Below are 20,839 nucleotides of genomic sequence, written 5' to 3'. Positions count from 1 at the left end.
AATAATTTACTTCTTTCTTTTTTAGTTGACACTCTTTGAGTATTAATAATAGTAGTAGTAGTAGTAATAGTAGTAGTAGTAGTATTAGTAACTATAATAATAATAATAATAATAATAATAATAATAATAATAATAATTATGGAGATCATGCATTGTCTTGTGTTGGGATGGTGGGTATTAAACATCGGCATAGCGTTGTACGTGACACCCTTGTTGATATTTGTTTTCGGTCTGGGATTTATGCTCGAAAGAAGGTTAATGTTGGGTTGACTGGAGGGAACGACGGCGCTCTTCGACCAGCAGATGTGTTGCTTTATTCCTGGGATAGAGGCCTTGATGTATGCATTGACTTGACGGGGTCTTCACCTTTGACGCAATCGCGGTTGTCTAACTTCGATCCTGGTCGTGTTGTGTCGGCGGCGGCTCAACGGAAGCGAGGCAAGTATGGGGTGCGTTGCAGGGCTATTGACTATGGTTTTCTTCCTTTCTTCTTTTCTTCGTTGGGGGAATCAGAGAAGGATGCTATTGCGTTACTGAAGCGGGTTCAGGCGTTCGCTGAGACTCAGGATATTGGTGCTCGTGCAGCAGCTCACATCTTCAGCAGGATCGGGTTTGCTATAGCTAGAGGGGTGGGGGCCAGATTGTATCTCGACACCCCACCAATTTCTTGTAAATTGATTGACCTTGTTGGTTTTTTGAAATTTTAATAATAATAATAATAATAATAATAATAATAAATAATATTAATAATAATAATAAATAATTACAATAAATAATAATAATAATAATAATAATAATAATAATAATAATATTAATAACAACAATAATAATAATGAAACCTGCTCTGATCGGCTTGGCTTTGCTCTACTCTGCTGTGCCAAGAAGCTCAAAAGAATAGGGCACACATGTAAACTTTACACACATGCCAATGCACTAACTTGCAATTAATTTTATATAAATACCTATCTAATAGCTTATTTTATTTATGTAAAAAAAGTCCAACTTGTCAATTAATTTAAAACGGATGAGTAATTCAAATTACCTAAAATTTTATAAACTATCTTAACTAAAAAAATAAATTCAAAGTTGGTGATGGTGGACCATCCTAAAGCAAAAGTTGCACTGATTTAATAAGAATGAAAGGATTATTAGCTTGCATAATATTTTTTTTTTTTTTTTTTTTTTGGTGCAAGAGAGGGGGTTGACCCCGAAAAAAAAAAAACAAAACCAAACGAACAAAAAGAAAAGAAACAGACAAAATAAACTAGAAAAAGAAATAAAATCAGCCTCCCGGCTTGTCTGGGACCATCCTAGACCAAGCCACACCCCCCAATTCCTCCAATAAAACAGCACGAAGGCCCTCCGGGACCGCCTCAAAAATCACCAACTTTTCCTCCGACGCAACCCCAAAGTTGGCGAGCCAATCCGCAACACGGTTGATTTCTCTATAACAATGAGAAATCTCCACCTCCCATCCTTGACGAGAGATAAGAGCTTTGCATCTTCGGATGATATGAAAATAAGGAGAGCTAGCAGGAGTGTCACCTACTAGCAAACGGACCACAACCTCCGAGTCAACTGAGAGTTCCACTCTACGGTGACCACTGTAGACACCCATTTGTGTCCCCCCAAAACCAAACCTAGTGATGAGTACCTTTCACGTCGAATCATAATCGAATGAAATGAAAGTGTGGAAAGATCTAGTGTTGCGGATAGTTTTTATTTCTTTTCTCTTCTCTCTGTTTTTGAAAACTTATTTTGAGAAAACAGTCAATCCAGTTTGGTTGGTCCATGATATGGGTCCAATAGTAGTGTAGTTGGATGGGGCTTGCAAAGACCTTTCCAATGATATATTATAAGCCCAATTCCAATGAATATTGAGGAAATTATGGCCAATTTACTAAGCTGGGTCCGGTTTGAGCTTTATGTACGGCCCAATGATCTAGGGGAGGGCCTAATATGATTTATCATTCCTAATGCAATTAGGAATGGTTTTAGTCTTCTGGATTCTTCTAGAAGGTTCTTTTCATTCCTAATTCAATTAGCATTGATAATTTGACTTTTGTTGACTTTTCAGAGTTTTAATCAAAATCAAATAGCATTTTCGAAGAAATTATATTATTTTATCTTCCAGTACGGTAAACTTATCAGATTTTCGAAAACGCGTTAAATTTGAGCTTGGCGTCTGACCCCAGGCCTTGGCGCTTGGAACCAGGCCTGGCGCCTGGCGCTAGCCATTGGCGCCTGGCGCTAGTGCTGGTGCTTGGCGCCAGCTAGCCAGGGTTGGCGCCAGCTCTGTTTTCTGAGCGTCAGACTTTGTTTTGTCTAATTTATCTTTTTGGCTGATTTTCTCTATAAATATCGTATTAAAAACTCCGTTTTCATTCACCAATTATCATCATCTACATTCATTCACCAATTGATTTCATTCATGTCTCTTAAAACATTCAATTCTTTCTTTGCTTTTCATACAAAATTCCGCATTCACAAGATCTAGAAACACCTAGCCATATTCGAAGTTGCCTTTGCCCTATACGTGAAATGTTTTAATTTCTGAGGGTTTGGTCCCAAATCTCTCTTTCAATTATTTAATTTGATTGTTTGATTATTATTTTCCTTGAAGTTACTAACGTGTGTATTTTGTTATTAGAAAGAGGTACGAGGCATCAAAGTAAGTACTTTATTGATTTATTGATATTACGATGTAGAAATCGTGTTTATATTGTTATTATGATATTCCTAGTATCATGTCTAGGGTAATTTTAATATTAAATATGATTGTTACGATGCTTCCTATTTTCTTCCTAATATTTATGATTGTTAGTATCATGTTAGGGTTAAAGATTTGATTTTTAATGCTTAGTGACATGCTAAGGTTTGCTATTAATCTTGTTAGTATCATGCCTAGGATTTTACTATTTTTATTATGCTTTAATATTAACATGAACATGATTATGATTATAATTGTTATAATTTATGATTATTATTATTTTGATGATGATTATTCTTAATTATATTTAAGATTATTATAATTATTATTCATGATTATTATTATGACTATTATAATAATTTATTTATTATTTTGTTGCTTGATATTTATATTGTTATTGCTTGATCACACCTTTTATGCATGTTTAAAGGGAATTGGTACTTGTAATTACGCTTAATAAGATATTTAATAATCTTGTTTAGGGTTAATTGTGATTATGATTTCAAGTGATCGCCAATAATAGATTTATTTGTGCATTAAATTCAACCAACATAGATAAACAAGTTTAGGGTTAATCCTATTGATTGCATGTTAATCAGAAAGCGCACATGAATACGATCTGAATAAAGTAGAGGCCTATTATTAGGGCAGGTTCAATCTCTTTTAGGTTGGATTTGTACCTTCATCCCCGAACCCTTATTTGGTTCATGACCTTATGGAGTTGACGATCTCTTGGATCGTTAAGGGGTGTAACCTTCACCTCGTGAATGGTTTACAAGTTCCTTAAAAACTTGTTGGCGACTCTTTTGCTCTATCTTCTTCCCTTTTGGACACCACCGTACCTTAGTGTATGATCACAGTGGGGTTCAAGCTGGTGGAATTTTAAAGGCTTGAAATTATTCCCTACAACCACTATCCCAAGCTAAGCTTAAACCACGCAGCACTCCCATTAGTTCAGCCTTGGTGCAGGTACAAATACCGCAATTGATAGCAAATAATTCAAACAACGCACCATCACATCCTCGAATCACTCCGCCTGCTCCAGTCCTTCCTGGGTTACCTTTTACAGCCCCGTCCGTATTCAATTTCACCCATCCAACTCGTGGACTCAATCATCTAACCAAAACCTCTTTTTTCTCTTAACCCCTCCACCAGAATTCTCCACCATTCGATCCATAGCAGCACGGATCAACCCAAGTCTGGAATAGATGAAACTTGCTTGATCAATCGGAATGTTGGGATGAGCATTGAAACATCTTTCATTTCGCCATCTCCATAACCACCAGCAAGTCACTACAAAGAACCCAGGCCATTCACTGCCTACTTCCTTATTGCCTTCATCAATATTATCAATGATCCAATCTTTCAATGACAAGGTATTAACCATAACCTGATTATATACCTTAAGCTTTTTCCACACTAATTTAGCAGTAGGGCACCAACGGATTATATGTTCCACGTTTTCTTCAATTTCACCACAAACAAGACAACGAGGATCATCCGTTAAGGTTCGTAAGAACCTGTTGGAATTTGTCATCAGCCGTTCTTGGACAACAAGCCAAATAAAAAATCTCATTCGTTGAGGAACTGGAATTTTCCAAATTAATTTCCATCCTCTCACTTCATCAATGCTAGAAACCTCCTCATCTTTAATTATGTCTATTGCAGATTGTAAAGAGAATCCCCCAGCAGGAGTTCCATTCCAGCAGACTTTATCTACTGCCTCTTCATCTTGAATTACCTCGTGAGCAACAATTTCTCCTAGGATGTTGGCAGGTAGATAGTTAGCGAAGACTTCCATTTTCCATCCTACAACATCATCCCACATCTCCCCAACTGTCATGTCTTGAACCTCAAGAGGAGGCTCCCTCGTTGCATATGAAAGAAGGGGCTCCTTTGTTTCCCAACGATGATGCCAGAAAAAAGTCCTCTCACCATTACCCACGACCATGTTGATGCCTTTTCGAACAATATCCACACTACCGATGCATTAGCCTTCTCCTTAAACATATCAATGTCACATCGATTGTCACAATACTTAGCACGGAGTACTCTTGACCATAAAGAATTCGGCTCCGCAAGTAACCTCCAGCCCAATTTAGCAAGAAAAGCAGAATTAGTACTTCTCATAGAATTGATACCCAGTCCTCCTTCACTCTTGGGTTTAATTAACCTGACCCACGCCACCATATGCACTCTTTTCTTACCATCTGTACCACCCCACAAGAAGCTACGGGTTCTGCGGTCTATATCATCACAAGTAGTTCTAGGGAGCTTCGTTGATTGCATTGTATAGCAAGGGATAGAGTTCAATGTTGACTGAATTAGAGTCGCACGACCAGCCATGGATAGAGTTTTCGTCTTCCAACCAACGAGTTTGCTATTAATTTTCTCTAATAAATATTGATACTCCTTTCTAGAGGTTCTCCTATTAATTGTGGGAACTCCTAAGTATTTCCCAAAATCCTCTGTTGCTTCCATCCCCAACCGATTACAAACTGCATCTCGAATGTTCAGATTGGTATTATTCGAAAAATACACTCGGGATTTTTCTATGCTCACCTTGCTCCCTGAAGCCCAACAAAATTTGTCAAGACAGGCTTGCATTACTTCTGCTTGCTCGACACTGGCTTCACAAAGTAGTATAAGATCATTCGCGAAAGCCAAGTGTGAAATGGAAGGACCATTCCTACTTGCACGCACGGGTTTCCAACTCCCCAAAGACACCTCTCTATCGATTAAGTGAGCCAATCGCTCCATGCATATCACACACAAGTAGGGAGACAAAGGATCCCCTTGGCGAATCCCAATAGATGGGCTAAAAGCATCTAAGGGTTCACCATTCCAAAGAATCTGAAGTTTAGCTGAATTTATGCAGGTCATAACAATCTCTACCAAAGGTTGAGGAAGCCGCAACTCATGAAGTGAGTCGTTAATAAAATCCCACCTCAATCTGTCATGTGCTTTTTCGAAGTCAATCTTCACTGCCATTGTGCCACTACTTCCTTGTTTATTCCGCATCGTATGAAGCATTTCTTGAACAATAATCACATTATCTGTGATTTGCCTCTTAGGCACAAAGGAGCACTGGGTTGGAGAGATCAAATTAGGTAATATCGGTTTAAGCCAATTGACAATGACCTTCGTCACGATCTTATAAACAATATTGCATAATCCAATAGGCCGAAAATGATTAGCCTTCTCTGGCACCTCTACCTTCGGGATTAGGACTAAAAAGGCATCATTTAGCCCCTCAGGAAACGTCTTACCAGCAAGCACATCTCTCACTAATTGAACAACACTCGGTTGGACAAGCTCCCAAAACCTTTGGTAGAACAATGGCTGGAAACCATCGGGCCCCGGGGCCTTATATGGCTTCATATCACGCACAGCAGCAAAAACTTCACAGTTACTCACCGGTCTCACAAGTTTTTCGAAATCTTCTTGAGAAATAACCGGAAAATAATCCCATAGTAACCTTGCTTCAGCTTCAACTCGGTCTTCAGCACTAAAAAGGCCTTGCCAGTATTGTTGCACAATGGATTTCACTTCAACCATTTCAGACACCCACTCTCCTTGGGAATTTTGAATGGTTTCAATCCTGTTTCTCCTTCTTCTAATCACGGTTGAAATATAGAAATATCTAGTATTTCTATCTCCATCACAAATAGCATCCATTCTCGATTTTTGAAACCACAATAACTCTTCATCATTCAAAACATCCTCCATCTCTCTACGCAACTTGGCTTCCAATTTAACAAGAAGCCGCTGTCTCCCCTTTGACAATCCCGACTGGATCCCCTCTATGCGAGCCCACAATTCGGATTTTTTCCTGAAAATGTTGTAGAATTTCTCCTTGTTCCACAAATTCGGCTTATCCGCAAATTCCTTTAAGAAAGGAATTAAAGGTTTATTGCAATTCCACGTTAGATGAACAAAATCATGGAAACTCTGATGATTTATCCAAGCCGCTTGAAAGCGGAATGGTTTAACAGCCATCGGGATGGGGGCAAAACCGCTTGAAACCTCCCAAAAATTCATTCGGATCATTGTCCGATTCTAATAAGCACAATAGCTTGCATAATATGGTAAGCAATGTAAACACTTGTTAAGGAAATCTAACATTTATAAATAGATGACGTGAGGTTAGTTGCATCAGCTATCGACTGTCAAAAGTGTCAATCCAATAATTTGCAACACATAATGAATGATTGGATACAGAGAGACCCAAACATTAGTAGCCATGGAAATTCTAGCATCTACAATTAGACAACTCAATCAATAAATTTTGCTTGTACTCTATACTCTATGACAAGAGTAGCTGGTACTCAATAATTTTTTTTCCTACTACGTATTTATTTTAGTTGCTAAGATAAAAGATCGAATTGGAACATCTCATAAGTCCACCCAACTCGGGATAAGAGGCAAGGCTCCTTGAGAGTGGGGGGAAGAGTAACAATATCCCCACCCTAAAGTGTGTCTTAGATACAACTTTTGCTTGTAAGATACAAACTTTTTCACTAAATCAAGTTTTAATTTGCAAGTGAATACTCAATATTTAGTTAATTGTTCTTTGTACACGGTATAACTAATGTTATGAGTATTTTTTTTTCCTTGAGTAGAGGCGGATCTAACAAATATTGAAGCCTTGTCCTATCCTACACGTAGACCTTGTGACTAATTGGTTTGGTTTATAACTTTTAAAAAGTTCCAACTCATAGTTGTAACATTGTAACTTTGTAAGTCTTGTAACTCTTGGGAGAGGGGATTAATTATTTGAACAAGTCTTCTATTTTTTTAGTTTTTTGTTTTTCATAATCATATAATCACTAGCGGATCTACTAACGAACCAGAGGGTCACGTGCTACCCTTGTTTTTATTTTTTTTATTTTTTTTATTATTTATTTATTTATTTTTTGTTGTTGTTGTTTTAGGGCCCGTTCTCATTGACTAAAGTGGACTGAACTAAAATAAACTGAACGGAATATTTTATAAGAGAAGGAAATTAGGAGCTAAACTGAACTGGACTTATTAGAGCTAAACTGAACCTAAGCATGATTCTTAAAGAATAATAGCAATTGAATTACTTATTAAAAGAATACACACATTATTAAATCAAACGATTAAATTAATGTTTATTGAAATATAGATTTGAGGCCAAACCCTCAAAACTATCAACTTTTCACGTCGAGGTCTAAGGCAATCTCGAGCTTGATTTAGTGGATTCGTGACTCGTGAAGGACGTATGGTGTATGTGTTTATGAAAAGGTTTATAAAAGGCTTAGAAAATCAAGAGAGAGAGGAAGAATAAGCTTTAATTTAGAAAGAGAAAGAAAAGATTAATGATGATTGTGGATGATTGAAAATGAGGAAAATCGCCCATATTTATCGAGAAAAAAACAACAAAAAAAAAATCAAAAAATAAGTCGGTATCTGACTCGTGGTAAAAGAGGTTTTATCGCAACACGATAAGTTTGTTGCGACGCGATAGCTTTATCGCACCGCGATAAGCCTATCGTGACGTGATGGATCTATCGCGGCGATAGATTCCGTACGAAGGCCTAGATATTTATCATGAATATCTACCATGTTAACCCCCAAAAGACCAGCTAATTCACCCCTCCTTGCTTTCGAGACCCCCTTACTAAAAGAAACAGTCGTTTTGTCCAGATTCACCATTTGCCCTGACGCCTCTTCATAACATTGGAGGATCTCTCGAATTACAGAAATCTCCGATCCACCGGATCAGCTCTAGAAAATATAATGCTATCATCAACAAATAGTAAATGTGAGATCGAGGGAGCCGTCGAAGCAATTCTGATCCCATGTAACCGGCCATCCAACACAACAAACCCGACAACGCCTCAGCACATAAAATAAACAAATACAGGGAAAGAGGATCACCTTGTCGTAAACCCCTATCCGGAGTAAAATCCCCTGAAGGTGCCCCATTTATAAGAACCGAAAAAGTAACCGACGACACACAATGCATGACTCTATCAATCCAGAAATCTGCAAACCCCATTTTACTCATAACGGCTCTCAAAAACTTCCATTCAACTCTATCATAAGCTTTGGCCATGTCAAGTTTCAAGGCTAAGGAATCACTAGTACTTGTCGAATTCTTCATATGATGAAACACCTCAAAAGCAACCAGAATATTGTCTGTTATGAATCTTCCAAGAGTAAAGGCACTTTGATTCACAGATGTAATATCAGACAAAATAAACTTCAACCGGTTGGCAAGCACTTTGGTAATCAACTTATAAACCACATTACACAAACTAATAGGGCGGAATTCAGTCATTTTATCCGGAGCTTTCTTTTATAAATGAGTCCAAACTAGTTTGGGGTTTTAGATAATTTTTTGGACCGATAAACAGGCTTAGCAATAGCTTACACTACAGGCCTACAGGTCTCTTGACCCAAAAGAAAGAAAAAAAAAACCTAATGAAGTATCAGCCATTGAGTTCCACTCACCGCAGTCACACTACTATTCTCTCTCTCTTTCCAACCTCATAATATTATTTTTGATTTTGCATCTTCTTCAACCCTAAAACATAGACACGTTAAAAATGGTACAGAAACCATCTCGATTTCTCACCACCACTTTATTAAACTCAACAAATACCCCAAACAACACAAAGAAGAAGAACATGAACATGAAGAAGATGAAGAAGAATTCAACGAATGCGACGTCTATTGTTCTACCTTATCATCGCCGGAAAAACACAACTACCGCCCGGCCATTACAATCTCCTCCACCACCGCCGCCTTACTGACCCCCGACGTCCAACCTCAATTCAACGCAGTTTCAATGATTTCGTCAGTTTCATCAGTCGGCCCTAGAATCATTATCACTCAATTTCAGCAATTTAACCCAGAAACATGCACTCATAAAAAGTCCGAATTGGACTACCAAGGTTGTCAATTTCGGAGTCACTAACGTTCTTCGTTAACGGGTAATGTCTTCATTTTTTTTTCTTTTGAATCTTCATCTGCGTGTATACAAGCTTGTTCTGATGAATTTTTTGATGAAATTCTCATGTGTAAATTATCAATCAAGATTCTGGATGAAACCCATTAACTTTCTTTGTTTTGGAATTAAAATGTCTGGTGTTTTTCTACACTTAATTTTATTTTATTTTATTTTTAATTATTTATTAATTAACAAATTACATATAACTGTATACATTAAATAATTCTATGTACGTTAAATAACTTTTTATTTTGTCATCTTTCAAATATTTGTAATTACATTTCTTTTACAAAATAATTGAGATCAATTGATCCCATCACCTTCAATATAGATCTGTCCCGAAATAAAGGTTACTGATGTTTTCACTAAAGCAGATACAAAGCATACTCTTTTTTCATGTTGTGTTTCTTAAAGTTTCTAGCTGAATTGAACTGATACACCCTTTAATATTGTGTTGATTAAATGATGGAGTTGCTCAGCCAAGGTTGAGAATTTGTTTATTATTGTACAAACATTTGACTCATCTAGGCTGAATGACAAACTATACGATTTTCCCTACTCTGTGCTATTAGCTTCACGATGGGTTGCACTCCCTAACTATACAAAATTGTCGTTTATCATCAGCTGCTAGCAATGTGATCAGGTTTTGTACTTCCCTGGAACAATTGAAGTTTTCATATGTTACGGTGTTGGATAAGGAAGTGCTGAACAACTTGGTGTGTTGTAATCAGTGGCAGACCCAATGCCTGAGGACACGTGCTACCCCATAAAAAAAAGTTTTTTTTTTCCCTCAAAAAGCGTCATTTATATTATATTAAGATTATAATTCGTATATATGTTTAGTATCTTCGAGACTAATTGGTGGTTCGTACACACAGGTGTACCATGCACAAAAATAACATAATATATAATTATAATAAAAAAAAAATCATTACAATTATAAAAAGATAAATAATTATAATGAAAAAAAAAATCATTACAATTATAAAAAGATAAAAGAATATTCATCAGAATATGAAGAATTGTCAACAAAGAATTTGTCAATTACATCTTTCAATTAAATAATTCATCGAAATGATAAAATCAACTCCGTAATAACATTAAATCATTCGAAATTTAAAAATTTACCATAATTTATCTCTCTATAAACTCAATTTTTCTCTCTTAACAGAAAAAAAAAGAAAAGAAATTTTGTTTATCAAAAGTAATATGGAATGCAAATAATAAAACAATTCCATAAATCAAGGAATACCACATCAGTCCCTTAAATCAAGAAAAAAATCGTTTTGCTTTTTGTTTTTGCTCGTGTACTTTAAATTTGTACACAATGTTCTTTATGCATTTTTGTACCATGCTAATGGTACAGCTGGGTGTACGATAAAATTTTCAATTCGATACCCCTTAGCTCTTTTTTTTTTTCCTTTTAACCCAAATGAATTTCCACTTTCCTCTTCCAAAATTTAACGTAGTTTGATTGGCTGATTATATAATGTTACGTTACAACAACGTTATAATGTTTTCTTAATTGTCCCGTGCTACCCCTTGTTATGATTCCTGGATCCGCCACTACATAACTTACAATATTCCAATTTGAGCATGGTGCAAAGTAAGCATTAATGAAGCATGCAATACAGTACGGGTCTGCAACCTGATGTTGTCACCTACAACACATTAGCGAGGGCTTATGCACAGAATGGAGAGACTAGTAAAGCTGAAGCAATTATACATGAAATGCAAAAGAACAAAATTCAGCCCAATGAATGGATCATCAGTGGGTATTACACTCAAGTAAATATGGCTTATCGCTTATGCATTACGATTCCTCTATTCGATGAAGGAAATTTGAATAAGCTACTCATTCCATTTATACAAGTCCTACCCGGAGTACTTCGTATCTTGTAGAAGCCATTGAATACCATGGTTAAGGACCAATCAAAACCGACACTCCGGGTTTTGCCAATCTGGATCTGGTTACAGGGTGGTTCACTGAGGAGACATTGGTTTAAGGGTGAATAATTTGGTTGTTAACAAATACGAACTAGTAACATTTGACCATATTGATTACGTAGTATATCAAATTTGAATCTATAGGATTTAAGAGTTTACACTTGGACAAGTTTTAACATTTACAACATTGATATTATGCAAACTTACCACCTAAATTTAAAAAATTACTATTCAAAAATAAAATCTACATTTGGTTTTCTTATTAAAGAAAACAACAAAATTGTCAATAGACCCAGGTTTCACAACACCCAAAACCTATTGATAACAGGGGACGAAAAGCTGCCTCTTATATTTAAAATTAACTTCTGTACACAATGAATTGAATATCTAAATTCTAGCCACAACATAACACGAAGAGCGCAAGCAAAGTAAAAGATCACTTGTTATCTGGGTTGCTAATTTTCGTGTTGCAAACCAAAAACTGAAATCCCTAAGGCAACCTAGTAGAATGCCACTGCTGTAACAAAGAAGATTTGAAATCAATTAATGTGTATATGGTAGCAACTACAAGGTCTAAGCTTCAAAAACACTGAAGAGAACACATGAAAAGTTATATAAGAACCGAAAATGTGAATTATTATGGACGAAATATGTAATCATATTAAGAGGGATAGATATTAGATACCATATCTTCTGCAGTCTGCAGCTCTGATATCTATCATCCTTCTGCAATTGTATCCTTCTAAAAAGGACTTATACCCTGAAATTATTCAAGAGTCAACTGGAAGAATAGCAAAAGGAACCAAGATTAACATTAAGTACAGAAATTCCAGCGTACTAACCTTGTTGGCTATAGCTTTAAGTCAATTCTTTCAGACCATTCAAAAATATCAGAATATACACGATTTCCTCCTAAATCCTCTCCTGAAGCACCTGCTGCTACTCGAATAACATCTTCAATCAACGCAAAATTTCCCATTATATCAACATGTGCACCACTTTGGGTGCCTCTACCCTCTAGTAGATTATGTATGGAGAAATATCTACATAACTGAAATCATTATAGGCCGATATGGTATGACATACCGACATACTATTTGAACTCGATCCATCAATAGCTTTTGTTAATATCGGCATTTCTGTATAAAGTATACATATCGGCATGTAAGTAGCTGCTACGTGTCGTGCTCGCGTTTGACACGTGGCAGAAATTGTATTACTTGTTAAACTGCCATCTGTCACTTAGTAAACCTATAAATAATCTGATTTTACTTCATAAAGAAAGTAGCATTTATTACACTCTTTCTCTCACTACTCTCTCTCTCATTACTTTCTCTCTCTAAATAATCTTTCTTCCATAAACACTTGCTGACTTAATCTTTGGAGCGGTTATCCCCGGATTCACCCCGGGGCTAGCTAATCTCTTCTCTTTGTGTAGGTTCTTACTTGGCCGATAGGAGCAGAACGGGTTATATACTCGAGCTTCGGATCTTGGATTCGGGTTATCGGATTCCTGCAGAAACAGTTGGCGCTAGAAGGAGGGGAGCTACTTAATAGCTTCTATCGCCTGAAAGAGCCTCATACTTTCCGATAAAAAAGTAACAATAAAAAAAAAGGAAGAAGAAGAAAAGAAAAAATGCCTGATCCAGAAATTCAGATTGAGGATGAAACTCATACTTTGGAGGGTAATGAATTCCATATGCCGTTAACCCCTGAAGGGAAGACTAGGGCAGATATAGACCCTATGGCAGGGTTTACATCAGAAGAGTTGGAAACAGCTGCAAGAGTAATGACCGCTATGAGCAAGAAAAGAAAAGAAATAGGGGCAACCCAAGATGGAGGAGGGATACCTTTTATAGCTCATGGCAATCAATTTAACCAGACCGGAAGTTCGCAAAGACACCAGCATGAGGGGTCACCGATAAGATCCCAGCAAACCCCCAGAGAATCAGAGGTTCGATCCTCAGGTCAAGATGAAAGTATGGGAATTTATCAGCAAGGAGCGGTGCGAAGAGTAGTTCAGTTGAGGGCATCACCATTTGCACAAAGCATCCTTGATCAACCAATGGAGAAAATCAAAATGCCGACATGTCGGTATGATGGAAGGGGAGATCCAGGTAGATACATGACCTCATATGAGGGTCACATGATTTTATACACCAATTCTGATGCCGTTTGGTGTAAAGTATTTCCCACTACTCTGGTTGGAGCAGCAGCCGATTGGTTCAATAATCTTGAAAATGGAGCAATTCATAGTTTCCAGCAGTTAGCCGAAATGTTCGTAGGGCAGTATGTCAGCAATAGTGTTCGGCAGAGAACTTCTGGAGAGTTAATGGCTGTTACTCAAAAGGCAGATGAATCTTTAAGGGATTATATAAGGAGGTTTAATAATGAAGCCAATACAATTCCAAGATTGCAGCAGGAGATAGCAGTCATGACACTAATGAACGGTCTGAATGATTCAGAATTTAAAAGATACTTAACCCGAAAAAATCAGCCAACATTAGCTGCAGCTTTTAACAAAGCTCATGATTATATTAAGAGTGAGGAATTGATGAAAACGAGCAGCCGAGTAAGTTCTACTGATAGAATTCACCCTATGTCTGAAGGGGGGATCTTTGGGAGTTATAAGGGTCGAGGAATCCAGCTGCAGCAAGAGGAGGAAGCCGCCAAGAGGTCAGAGGAACCAAAACACCAATGCGATATAATTCGTATACACCTTTAAATGCACCAAGGGCTGCAATATACTCTATAAATCAAAACCGAGAAGGATGGGTGAGGCCCATGCCGATGAAAGCGAAAGGAAGGGATACCAAGAAGTATTGTATGTTCCACCGAGATGTGGGGCATTACACTGAGGACTGTGTGCAGTTGAAGGATAATATCGAAGAATTAATAAGAAGGGGGCATCTTACTCAATATCAGTTACACTCTGGGGAAAGTCAGCAACAACAGTATCGGCAGCCAGAACGCCAGCAGGTAGATTACCGGCCAGAAAGACAAGGTCAGGTGAATCGACAAGGAGCAGGCGGGCAACCACCGTCGTCCACTGGAAAAAGAGTTGATGTAATAACCGGTGGACCAGTTCACGGAGGAACCATAAGTGGAGCACGGAAGCACCTATCGGAATATCGGCACATTGTTAATGCATTAGATGTTGCTGATCGCCCACAACCGTCTGAAATTCCGAATGTAACCTTTACCAAAGAAGATGCAAAAGGAATAGTTTTTCCTCATGATGATCCCCTTGTATTAATAACAAAGATCAATGGAACCGATGTGAAAAGAGTTCTAGTTGATGGATGAAGTTCAGCAAACGTTCTGTTTATGCAAGCCTTTAATAAATTGATGATAGGCCGACAATATTTAACGCCGGTATCATATCCGGTGATTGGGTTTAACGGTTCGACGGTAAGGCCAGAAGGGAGTATAGTTCTCCCTATTAGGCTTGGAGATGGTATAACAGCAAGAGATGCGATGGCTGAATTTTTGGTAGTGGATGTACCATCGGCGTATAATGGAATTGTGAGAAGGCTGATAATTCATGACATACAGGTAGTAGTATCAACTTACCATCTAACTATTGCTTATGTGTCGAATAGAGGGGTTGTGGAAAAGGTACACGGCGGACAGGTGATGGCAAAGTCATGCTATGTCACGGCGCTAAAAAATCCGGGGCAGAAAGGAGAAGTACTAAACAACCCGAAACGAGCAAGAGAGCCAACAGTGCGAGATTTGTCAATGGAGAATTTTGATTCTAGGCCAGAAACTGCGCCGAGGCCGTCACTAGGAGGTAAGACAGTGCAGGTGGAGCTCTGACCAGGGAACCCAAATCAGACAATTAAGGTTGGGGCCGATATGGACGTTGAAATGAGGTGTAATCTGATCAGCCTATTGAGAGAAAATGCGGATGTGTTTGCCTTTTCGGCAAGTGATATGCCGGGCATACACCCAGAGGTGATGGAGCATAAGCTCAATGTGGATCGAAGGTTTAGACCGGTAAGGCAGAAGAAGCGCAACTTCTCAACAGAGAAAATTGAAGCCATTCAAGCAGAAGTCAACAAGCTGTTAACGACAGGATTTATAGAACCATGTACTTATCCAGAATGGTTGGCAAATGTTGTAATGGTTAGAAAGCCAACTGGGAAATGGCGGATGTGCGTGGACTTTACAGATCTTAATAAAGCTTGCCCAAAGGACTGTTATATGTTGCCTCGGATAGACAGGTTGGTAGATTCGACTTCTGGCCATGAAATGTTAAGCTTCTTAGATGCATTCTCCGGGTATCATCAGGTTAGTCTTCATGAAGCTGATAGGCCTAAAATGGCTTTCATAACAGATGCCGGGGTATACTGTTACAAGGCAATGCCGTTTGGGCTGAAGAACGCTGGTGCGACATATCAAAAGCTGGTTGATAAAATTTTTGCAAATCAGAAGGCCCGTAATGTTGAAGTATATGTAGATGATACAATAGTAAAAAGCAAGATGAAAAAAGATCACATAGAGGATTTGAAAGAAACTTTTGCAACTTTGCGGCAATATCAGATGAAGCTCAATCCAGAAAAATGTGTTTTCGGAGTTCGATCTGGAAAGTTTTTAGGATTTATGGTTAGTGAACGGGGCATTGATGCAAATCCTGATAAGGTTAATGCTCTTCTTTAAATGAAACAACCTAAGTCAATTCGAGACATTCAGAGATTAACAGGAAGAATGGCAGCCTTAACGCGCTTCATTAGCAAATCGGCAGATAAAACGCTCCCGTTTGTTGTGGTTCTGCGGGAAAACAAATCATTTGAATGGGGAAAAGATCAAGCTGATGCTTTAGAGATGGTAAGAAACCATTTGAAGTCTCTCCCAACAGTAGCACGACCTGAGCCGGGAGAATACTTACAGTTATATATATCAGCGTCACCGAAAACAGTGGCCTCAGTCCTGATAGTTGAGAGGGCCAAACAACAAATGCCGATATACTTTTTCAGCCACATCCTTAATGCTGCTGAGCGACGATATCCAGTGACAGAAAAAATGGCCTTTGTTGTCGTAATTGCTGCTAGAAAATTACGACCTTATTTTGATGCACATCCGATAGAAGTCCTTACGAATCATCCATTGGAAAAATCATTGCAAAAAATGGATACATTAGGAAGGTTATTGAAGTGGGCTGTTGAGTTATCGGAGTATGAGCTGTATTACAAACCCAGGGTGTCAATAAAAGCACAGGTTCTATCAGATTTTGTTGTAGAAACCTCCTACAATGATGAGGAGGAAGAATTGGGGACATGGCAGGTATCAGTAGATGGTTCAGCAACCTTAATGAGATCTGGAGCCGGTATTGTGATAACAGCCCCGAATGGAGAAGTTTTTGAATATGCCTTGAAGTTCAAATTCAAAGCAACAAATAATGAAGCTGAATACGAGGCAGCAATTGCGGACATTCAACTTTCTATAGCGGCAGATGCAAAAAGGTTAGTTCTCAAAACTGACTCACAATTGGTTTCCAGACTGTTTCGTGGGGAATATGAAGCAAGAGAACTGGCGATGATAAAATATCTGGAAAAAATAAATGAGCTTACAGCCCAACTGCAGTATTTCAAAGTTCAATTAGTGCCGAGAGCACAAAATTCGCAGGCTGATGCTCTAGCAAGGTTAGCCAGTTCAAGTTTTAATGACTTGGAGAGAACTGTTATGGTAGAGGTTCTGAAGAAGAGAAGCATAGACGAGTCGGCAAAGGCCATTCATTGCATTCAGCTAGGGGAGCAATGGTATGACAAAATCTTAACATACTTGCTGACAGGGGCTTTGCCGATAAAGAAAGTAGAAGCTCGAAAAATCAAAAAGATAGCGTATGGTTCATACTGTACCAGGGCCAGCTTTATAAAAGAGGGTTCTCGTTCCCATTACAAAGGTGTATAACGGCAGAAGAATCTACAAGGTTAATAGAAGAGATTCATGAAGGAACTTGCGGAAATCACCTAGGGGCTCGAGCTCTTTCAAGAGAAATAATGAGAAGAGGATATTATTGGCCAGCAATGAATGAAGATGCTTCTTCTTATGTTAAAAAGTGTGAAAAATGTCAAAAGTTCGCACCTATTCTGAACCGGCCACCAAATGATTTAACGCCGATATTGAATCCAGTATCGTTTGCACAATGGGGGATGGATATAGTTGGTCCTTTTCCGTCGGCAACTAGAAATCTAAAATTCCTACTGGTGGGTGTAGATTACTTCACAAAATGGATCGAAGCAGAACCAGTAGCTACAATATCGACAGCAGAAGTCAGAAAGTTCATTTGGAAAAATATCTTTACAAGATTTGGCCTTCCGAGAGCAATGGCTTTTGACCATGGATCACAGTTTGATTATAAGCCTGTAAAAACTTTGCTGACAATTTACAAAGTCAAATTTGCATATGCAGCAGTTTGCCATCCGCAATCAAACGGCCAGGCAGAAGCAGCTAATAAGCAGATAGTAATGGCAATAAAGAAAAAGGTCGAAGATGCTAAAGGGTTATGGGCAGATTTAATTCCAGAGATCTTATGGGCGAACAGAACAACAGTTAAAGAAGCAACAGGAGAATCCCCTTTCCATTTGGTTTTTGGAACAGAAGCTGTTATACCCGCCAAGGTTGGTCTGCCGACATTCAGAATACAGCACTATTGCGAAGAGCAAAATGATCTATTGCTGCGACAACAGTTGGATTTTTTACCAGAAGTAAGGGAAAAAACGGCAGTTAAATCGGCCGCATACAAAAACAGAATGTCAAGGGCCTATAATAAGAGAGTTTATCACCGACCACTAGTTGTCGGAGATTTAGTGTTAAGAAGAGCATCGGCAACAGGAAAGGGGAATGAAGATGGAAAGTTAACAGCTACCTGGGAAAGTCCATATCGAATAAGAGACATGGTATTGCAAGGATCATACTATATGGAATCTGAAGACGGAAAGCCATTGAAGAATGTCTGGAATACCGCAGTTCTTAAAAAATACTATGTCTAATGTAAAAGTTGAGTTAAAGTATTTTGTATGATAGTGTTGATAAATAAAATCAGATGCAATGATCTACTCTACAATTTGTGTATAAAGGCATCCTCCAATTAACAGACCACCGTTAATTGGGATGGACAGCCAAAAACCACTTCCGTGACGATAACGCTCTTACAACTTGATCAGTTGTATTCGTTAAATCACGAGGTTGTTGGTTCAATATAATATCCCGGCCAAATCATTATACAGTATGCGCCGACATGAGGCGCAGCTAAAACATGATCGCCGATAAGGGTACTTGCGAAACTATTATGTAGTTGCACAAGTGACCAATAGGTTACAAAACATAAACTATCGTCGTGTACAAAAAGATGTAAGTACATACATCATGAAAATGATGTCTGCATTAAGCGGGGAAGAATAAGGGGCTATACTACTCCCGATATTATAGTCTTAATAAGGGGCTATATCGATATCCTTATGCTTATAAGTATAACGTACGAATTTGTCGATATCCTTATGCTTATAGGTATAACGTACGAATTGTGTAAAGTAAATCGATTCTAAATTGAATAATTAAAACCGATAAAAGTTAAAACCGGGACAGTTATAGCATTTAAAAGAACTGCATAAAAACGTAAATACATTAAAGATATACAAACATAGTGTTATGAAAGAAACGATGTTTTGGCAAAGCTAAAACAAGATCGACAGACATCACCACAAATGGGTATATGCCGATAAAACAGCATTGTCAAAAGCAAGTTTTCTAGAAATACATAACCAAAATAGAAACTACAGTGAGTAAGGCCCCATAACGCAAGAGCCGCAAGATGATGATGGTGATGGCTGCCCGCCCCTTTAAGCCGATTTGTTTTCAGGTTCAGGAGAATCCAAAATCTTAGGGTCGGAAACGCTGATATCATCAGGAGGAGCAAGATTAAAGATATCTGCGTCTGAGAACTCCTGTTGCTCGAATCCAGAAGGTGTCTTATGAGCATCATTATTAAATGTTGTTTCAATCTTAGCTCAGTCTTCTTGTTTTAGGCCGATAGCATGGGCAGCACACCTCTGAGCAGCAGTCCACCCACCATCAAAACGATCTTGTAGTTTACTGCAAAATTCTGCCGATGACAAATAACGGCTAACCGCCCTTTGCCGTACCCAAGATTTATCGGCTTCCATTTTTTGCAGCTGGCCTTCTAAGTTGCCGATTGTTGCCTTAGCCTTAGAAAGATCACTCTGTGCAGTAGAAAGTTGATTCTTCACGACGTTCTTATCTTCAAGCTGAGATTTAAGATCCTTTATCTCCTCTTCAAGATTTTTCATTTTTTCAACTTTCTCGCGCAGAGGTGACAATTCGGCATCATCTTTCGCTTTTATCAGCTTAATTCCATCAAGAGCCTTTCTGGCATTATTCAAAGCTGTCTCCAGAGATTGTTGGTTACACATGTTCTGATGATACTTATCCTGATAGAATCTATACATCTCTACCAACTCTGTTCCAGAAGCAACCGCCTATAAACAAGTGAAATATGAAAGATATAAGCCATGTGTCTTAATGTAAAAAAAAAAAAAAAAAATGGATACATAGTAAATTATAACTACATACCCTCATTAGATCATGCATATGTTGGGCTGCAACTGGGCCGATGAGTCCAGACAGCCTATCAACTGGAGTTGAAACATTTCGTAGCAGCCGATATCCCAGATTTCCACCCCGAAGAGGGTCATCAGTGAAAATGGATTCATTATGGAAGACGTCCATTTCAGGCCGCCATTGATCGCGAGAACGGCCCTCAGGAGCCCTTAATCTATTCATAACCTCATCTGGAATCTTTCCTTCAACGTGTTCAATCCACTGTCCACCCCGATAAGTAATACCGGGAATACTTGTGTCGGAATTGACAGGACCAACCTGTTGAGGTTCAGCAGAAATGGGGACAGTTTCCTAACAGAAAATAAGTTAGTAAAAAATAATAAAAAGGAAAAATTGCCCGGAATAATCCCACCTTTGGCCCGTCCGCTAAAAATAATCCCACCTTTGGATTATTTTTAAATAATCCCACCTTTATACCCACTCCGCTATAAATGGTCCCATTTTACTTGAAACCGGTTGAGTAGGTAATTTTTTTTTTTTAAGTTGAATTAACACGTGTCGCTTCTTGATTAGTCAAAAAAATAAAAATAAAAAAGTAGTAAAAAACCACCACCACCACC

At 38.3% G+C, this 20,839-nt stretch overlaps 1 protein-coding gene across 1 annotated transcript; it reads left to right on the top strand.

Moving 5' to 3' along the window:
• The first annotated feature begins 14,420 nt into the window (after positions 1 to 14,420).
• On the top strand, positions 14,421 to 14,942 carry LOC145636645 (uncharacterized). The gene has a single exon (XM_081688211.1). It carries the CDS (start codon positions 14,421 to 14,423, stop codon positions 14,940 to 14,942), a length of 522 nt encoding a protein of 173 aa, XP_081544337.1.
• Positions 14,943 to 20,839: the final 5,897 nt, after the last annotated feature.

Source organism: Chenopodium album, chromosome 6 (genome assembly GCF_948465745.1).
Source record: "Chenopodium album chromosome 6, dcCheAlbu1.1, whole genome shotgun sequence".
NCBI classification, from domain to species: domain Eukaryota; kingdom Viridiplantae; phylum Streptophyta; class Magnoliopsida; order Caryophyllales; family Amaranthaceae; genus Chenopodium; species Chenopodium album.
This window is presented reverse-complemented; position numbering and strand designations above follow the sequence as displayed.

What these genes read in the sequence shown, in the direction of transcription:
- LOC145636645 (XM_081688211.1), top strand. Translation starts at nt 14,421, where the DNA reads ATGCCGATGAAAGCGAAAGGAAGGGATACCAAGAAGTATTGTATGTTC.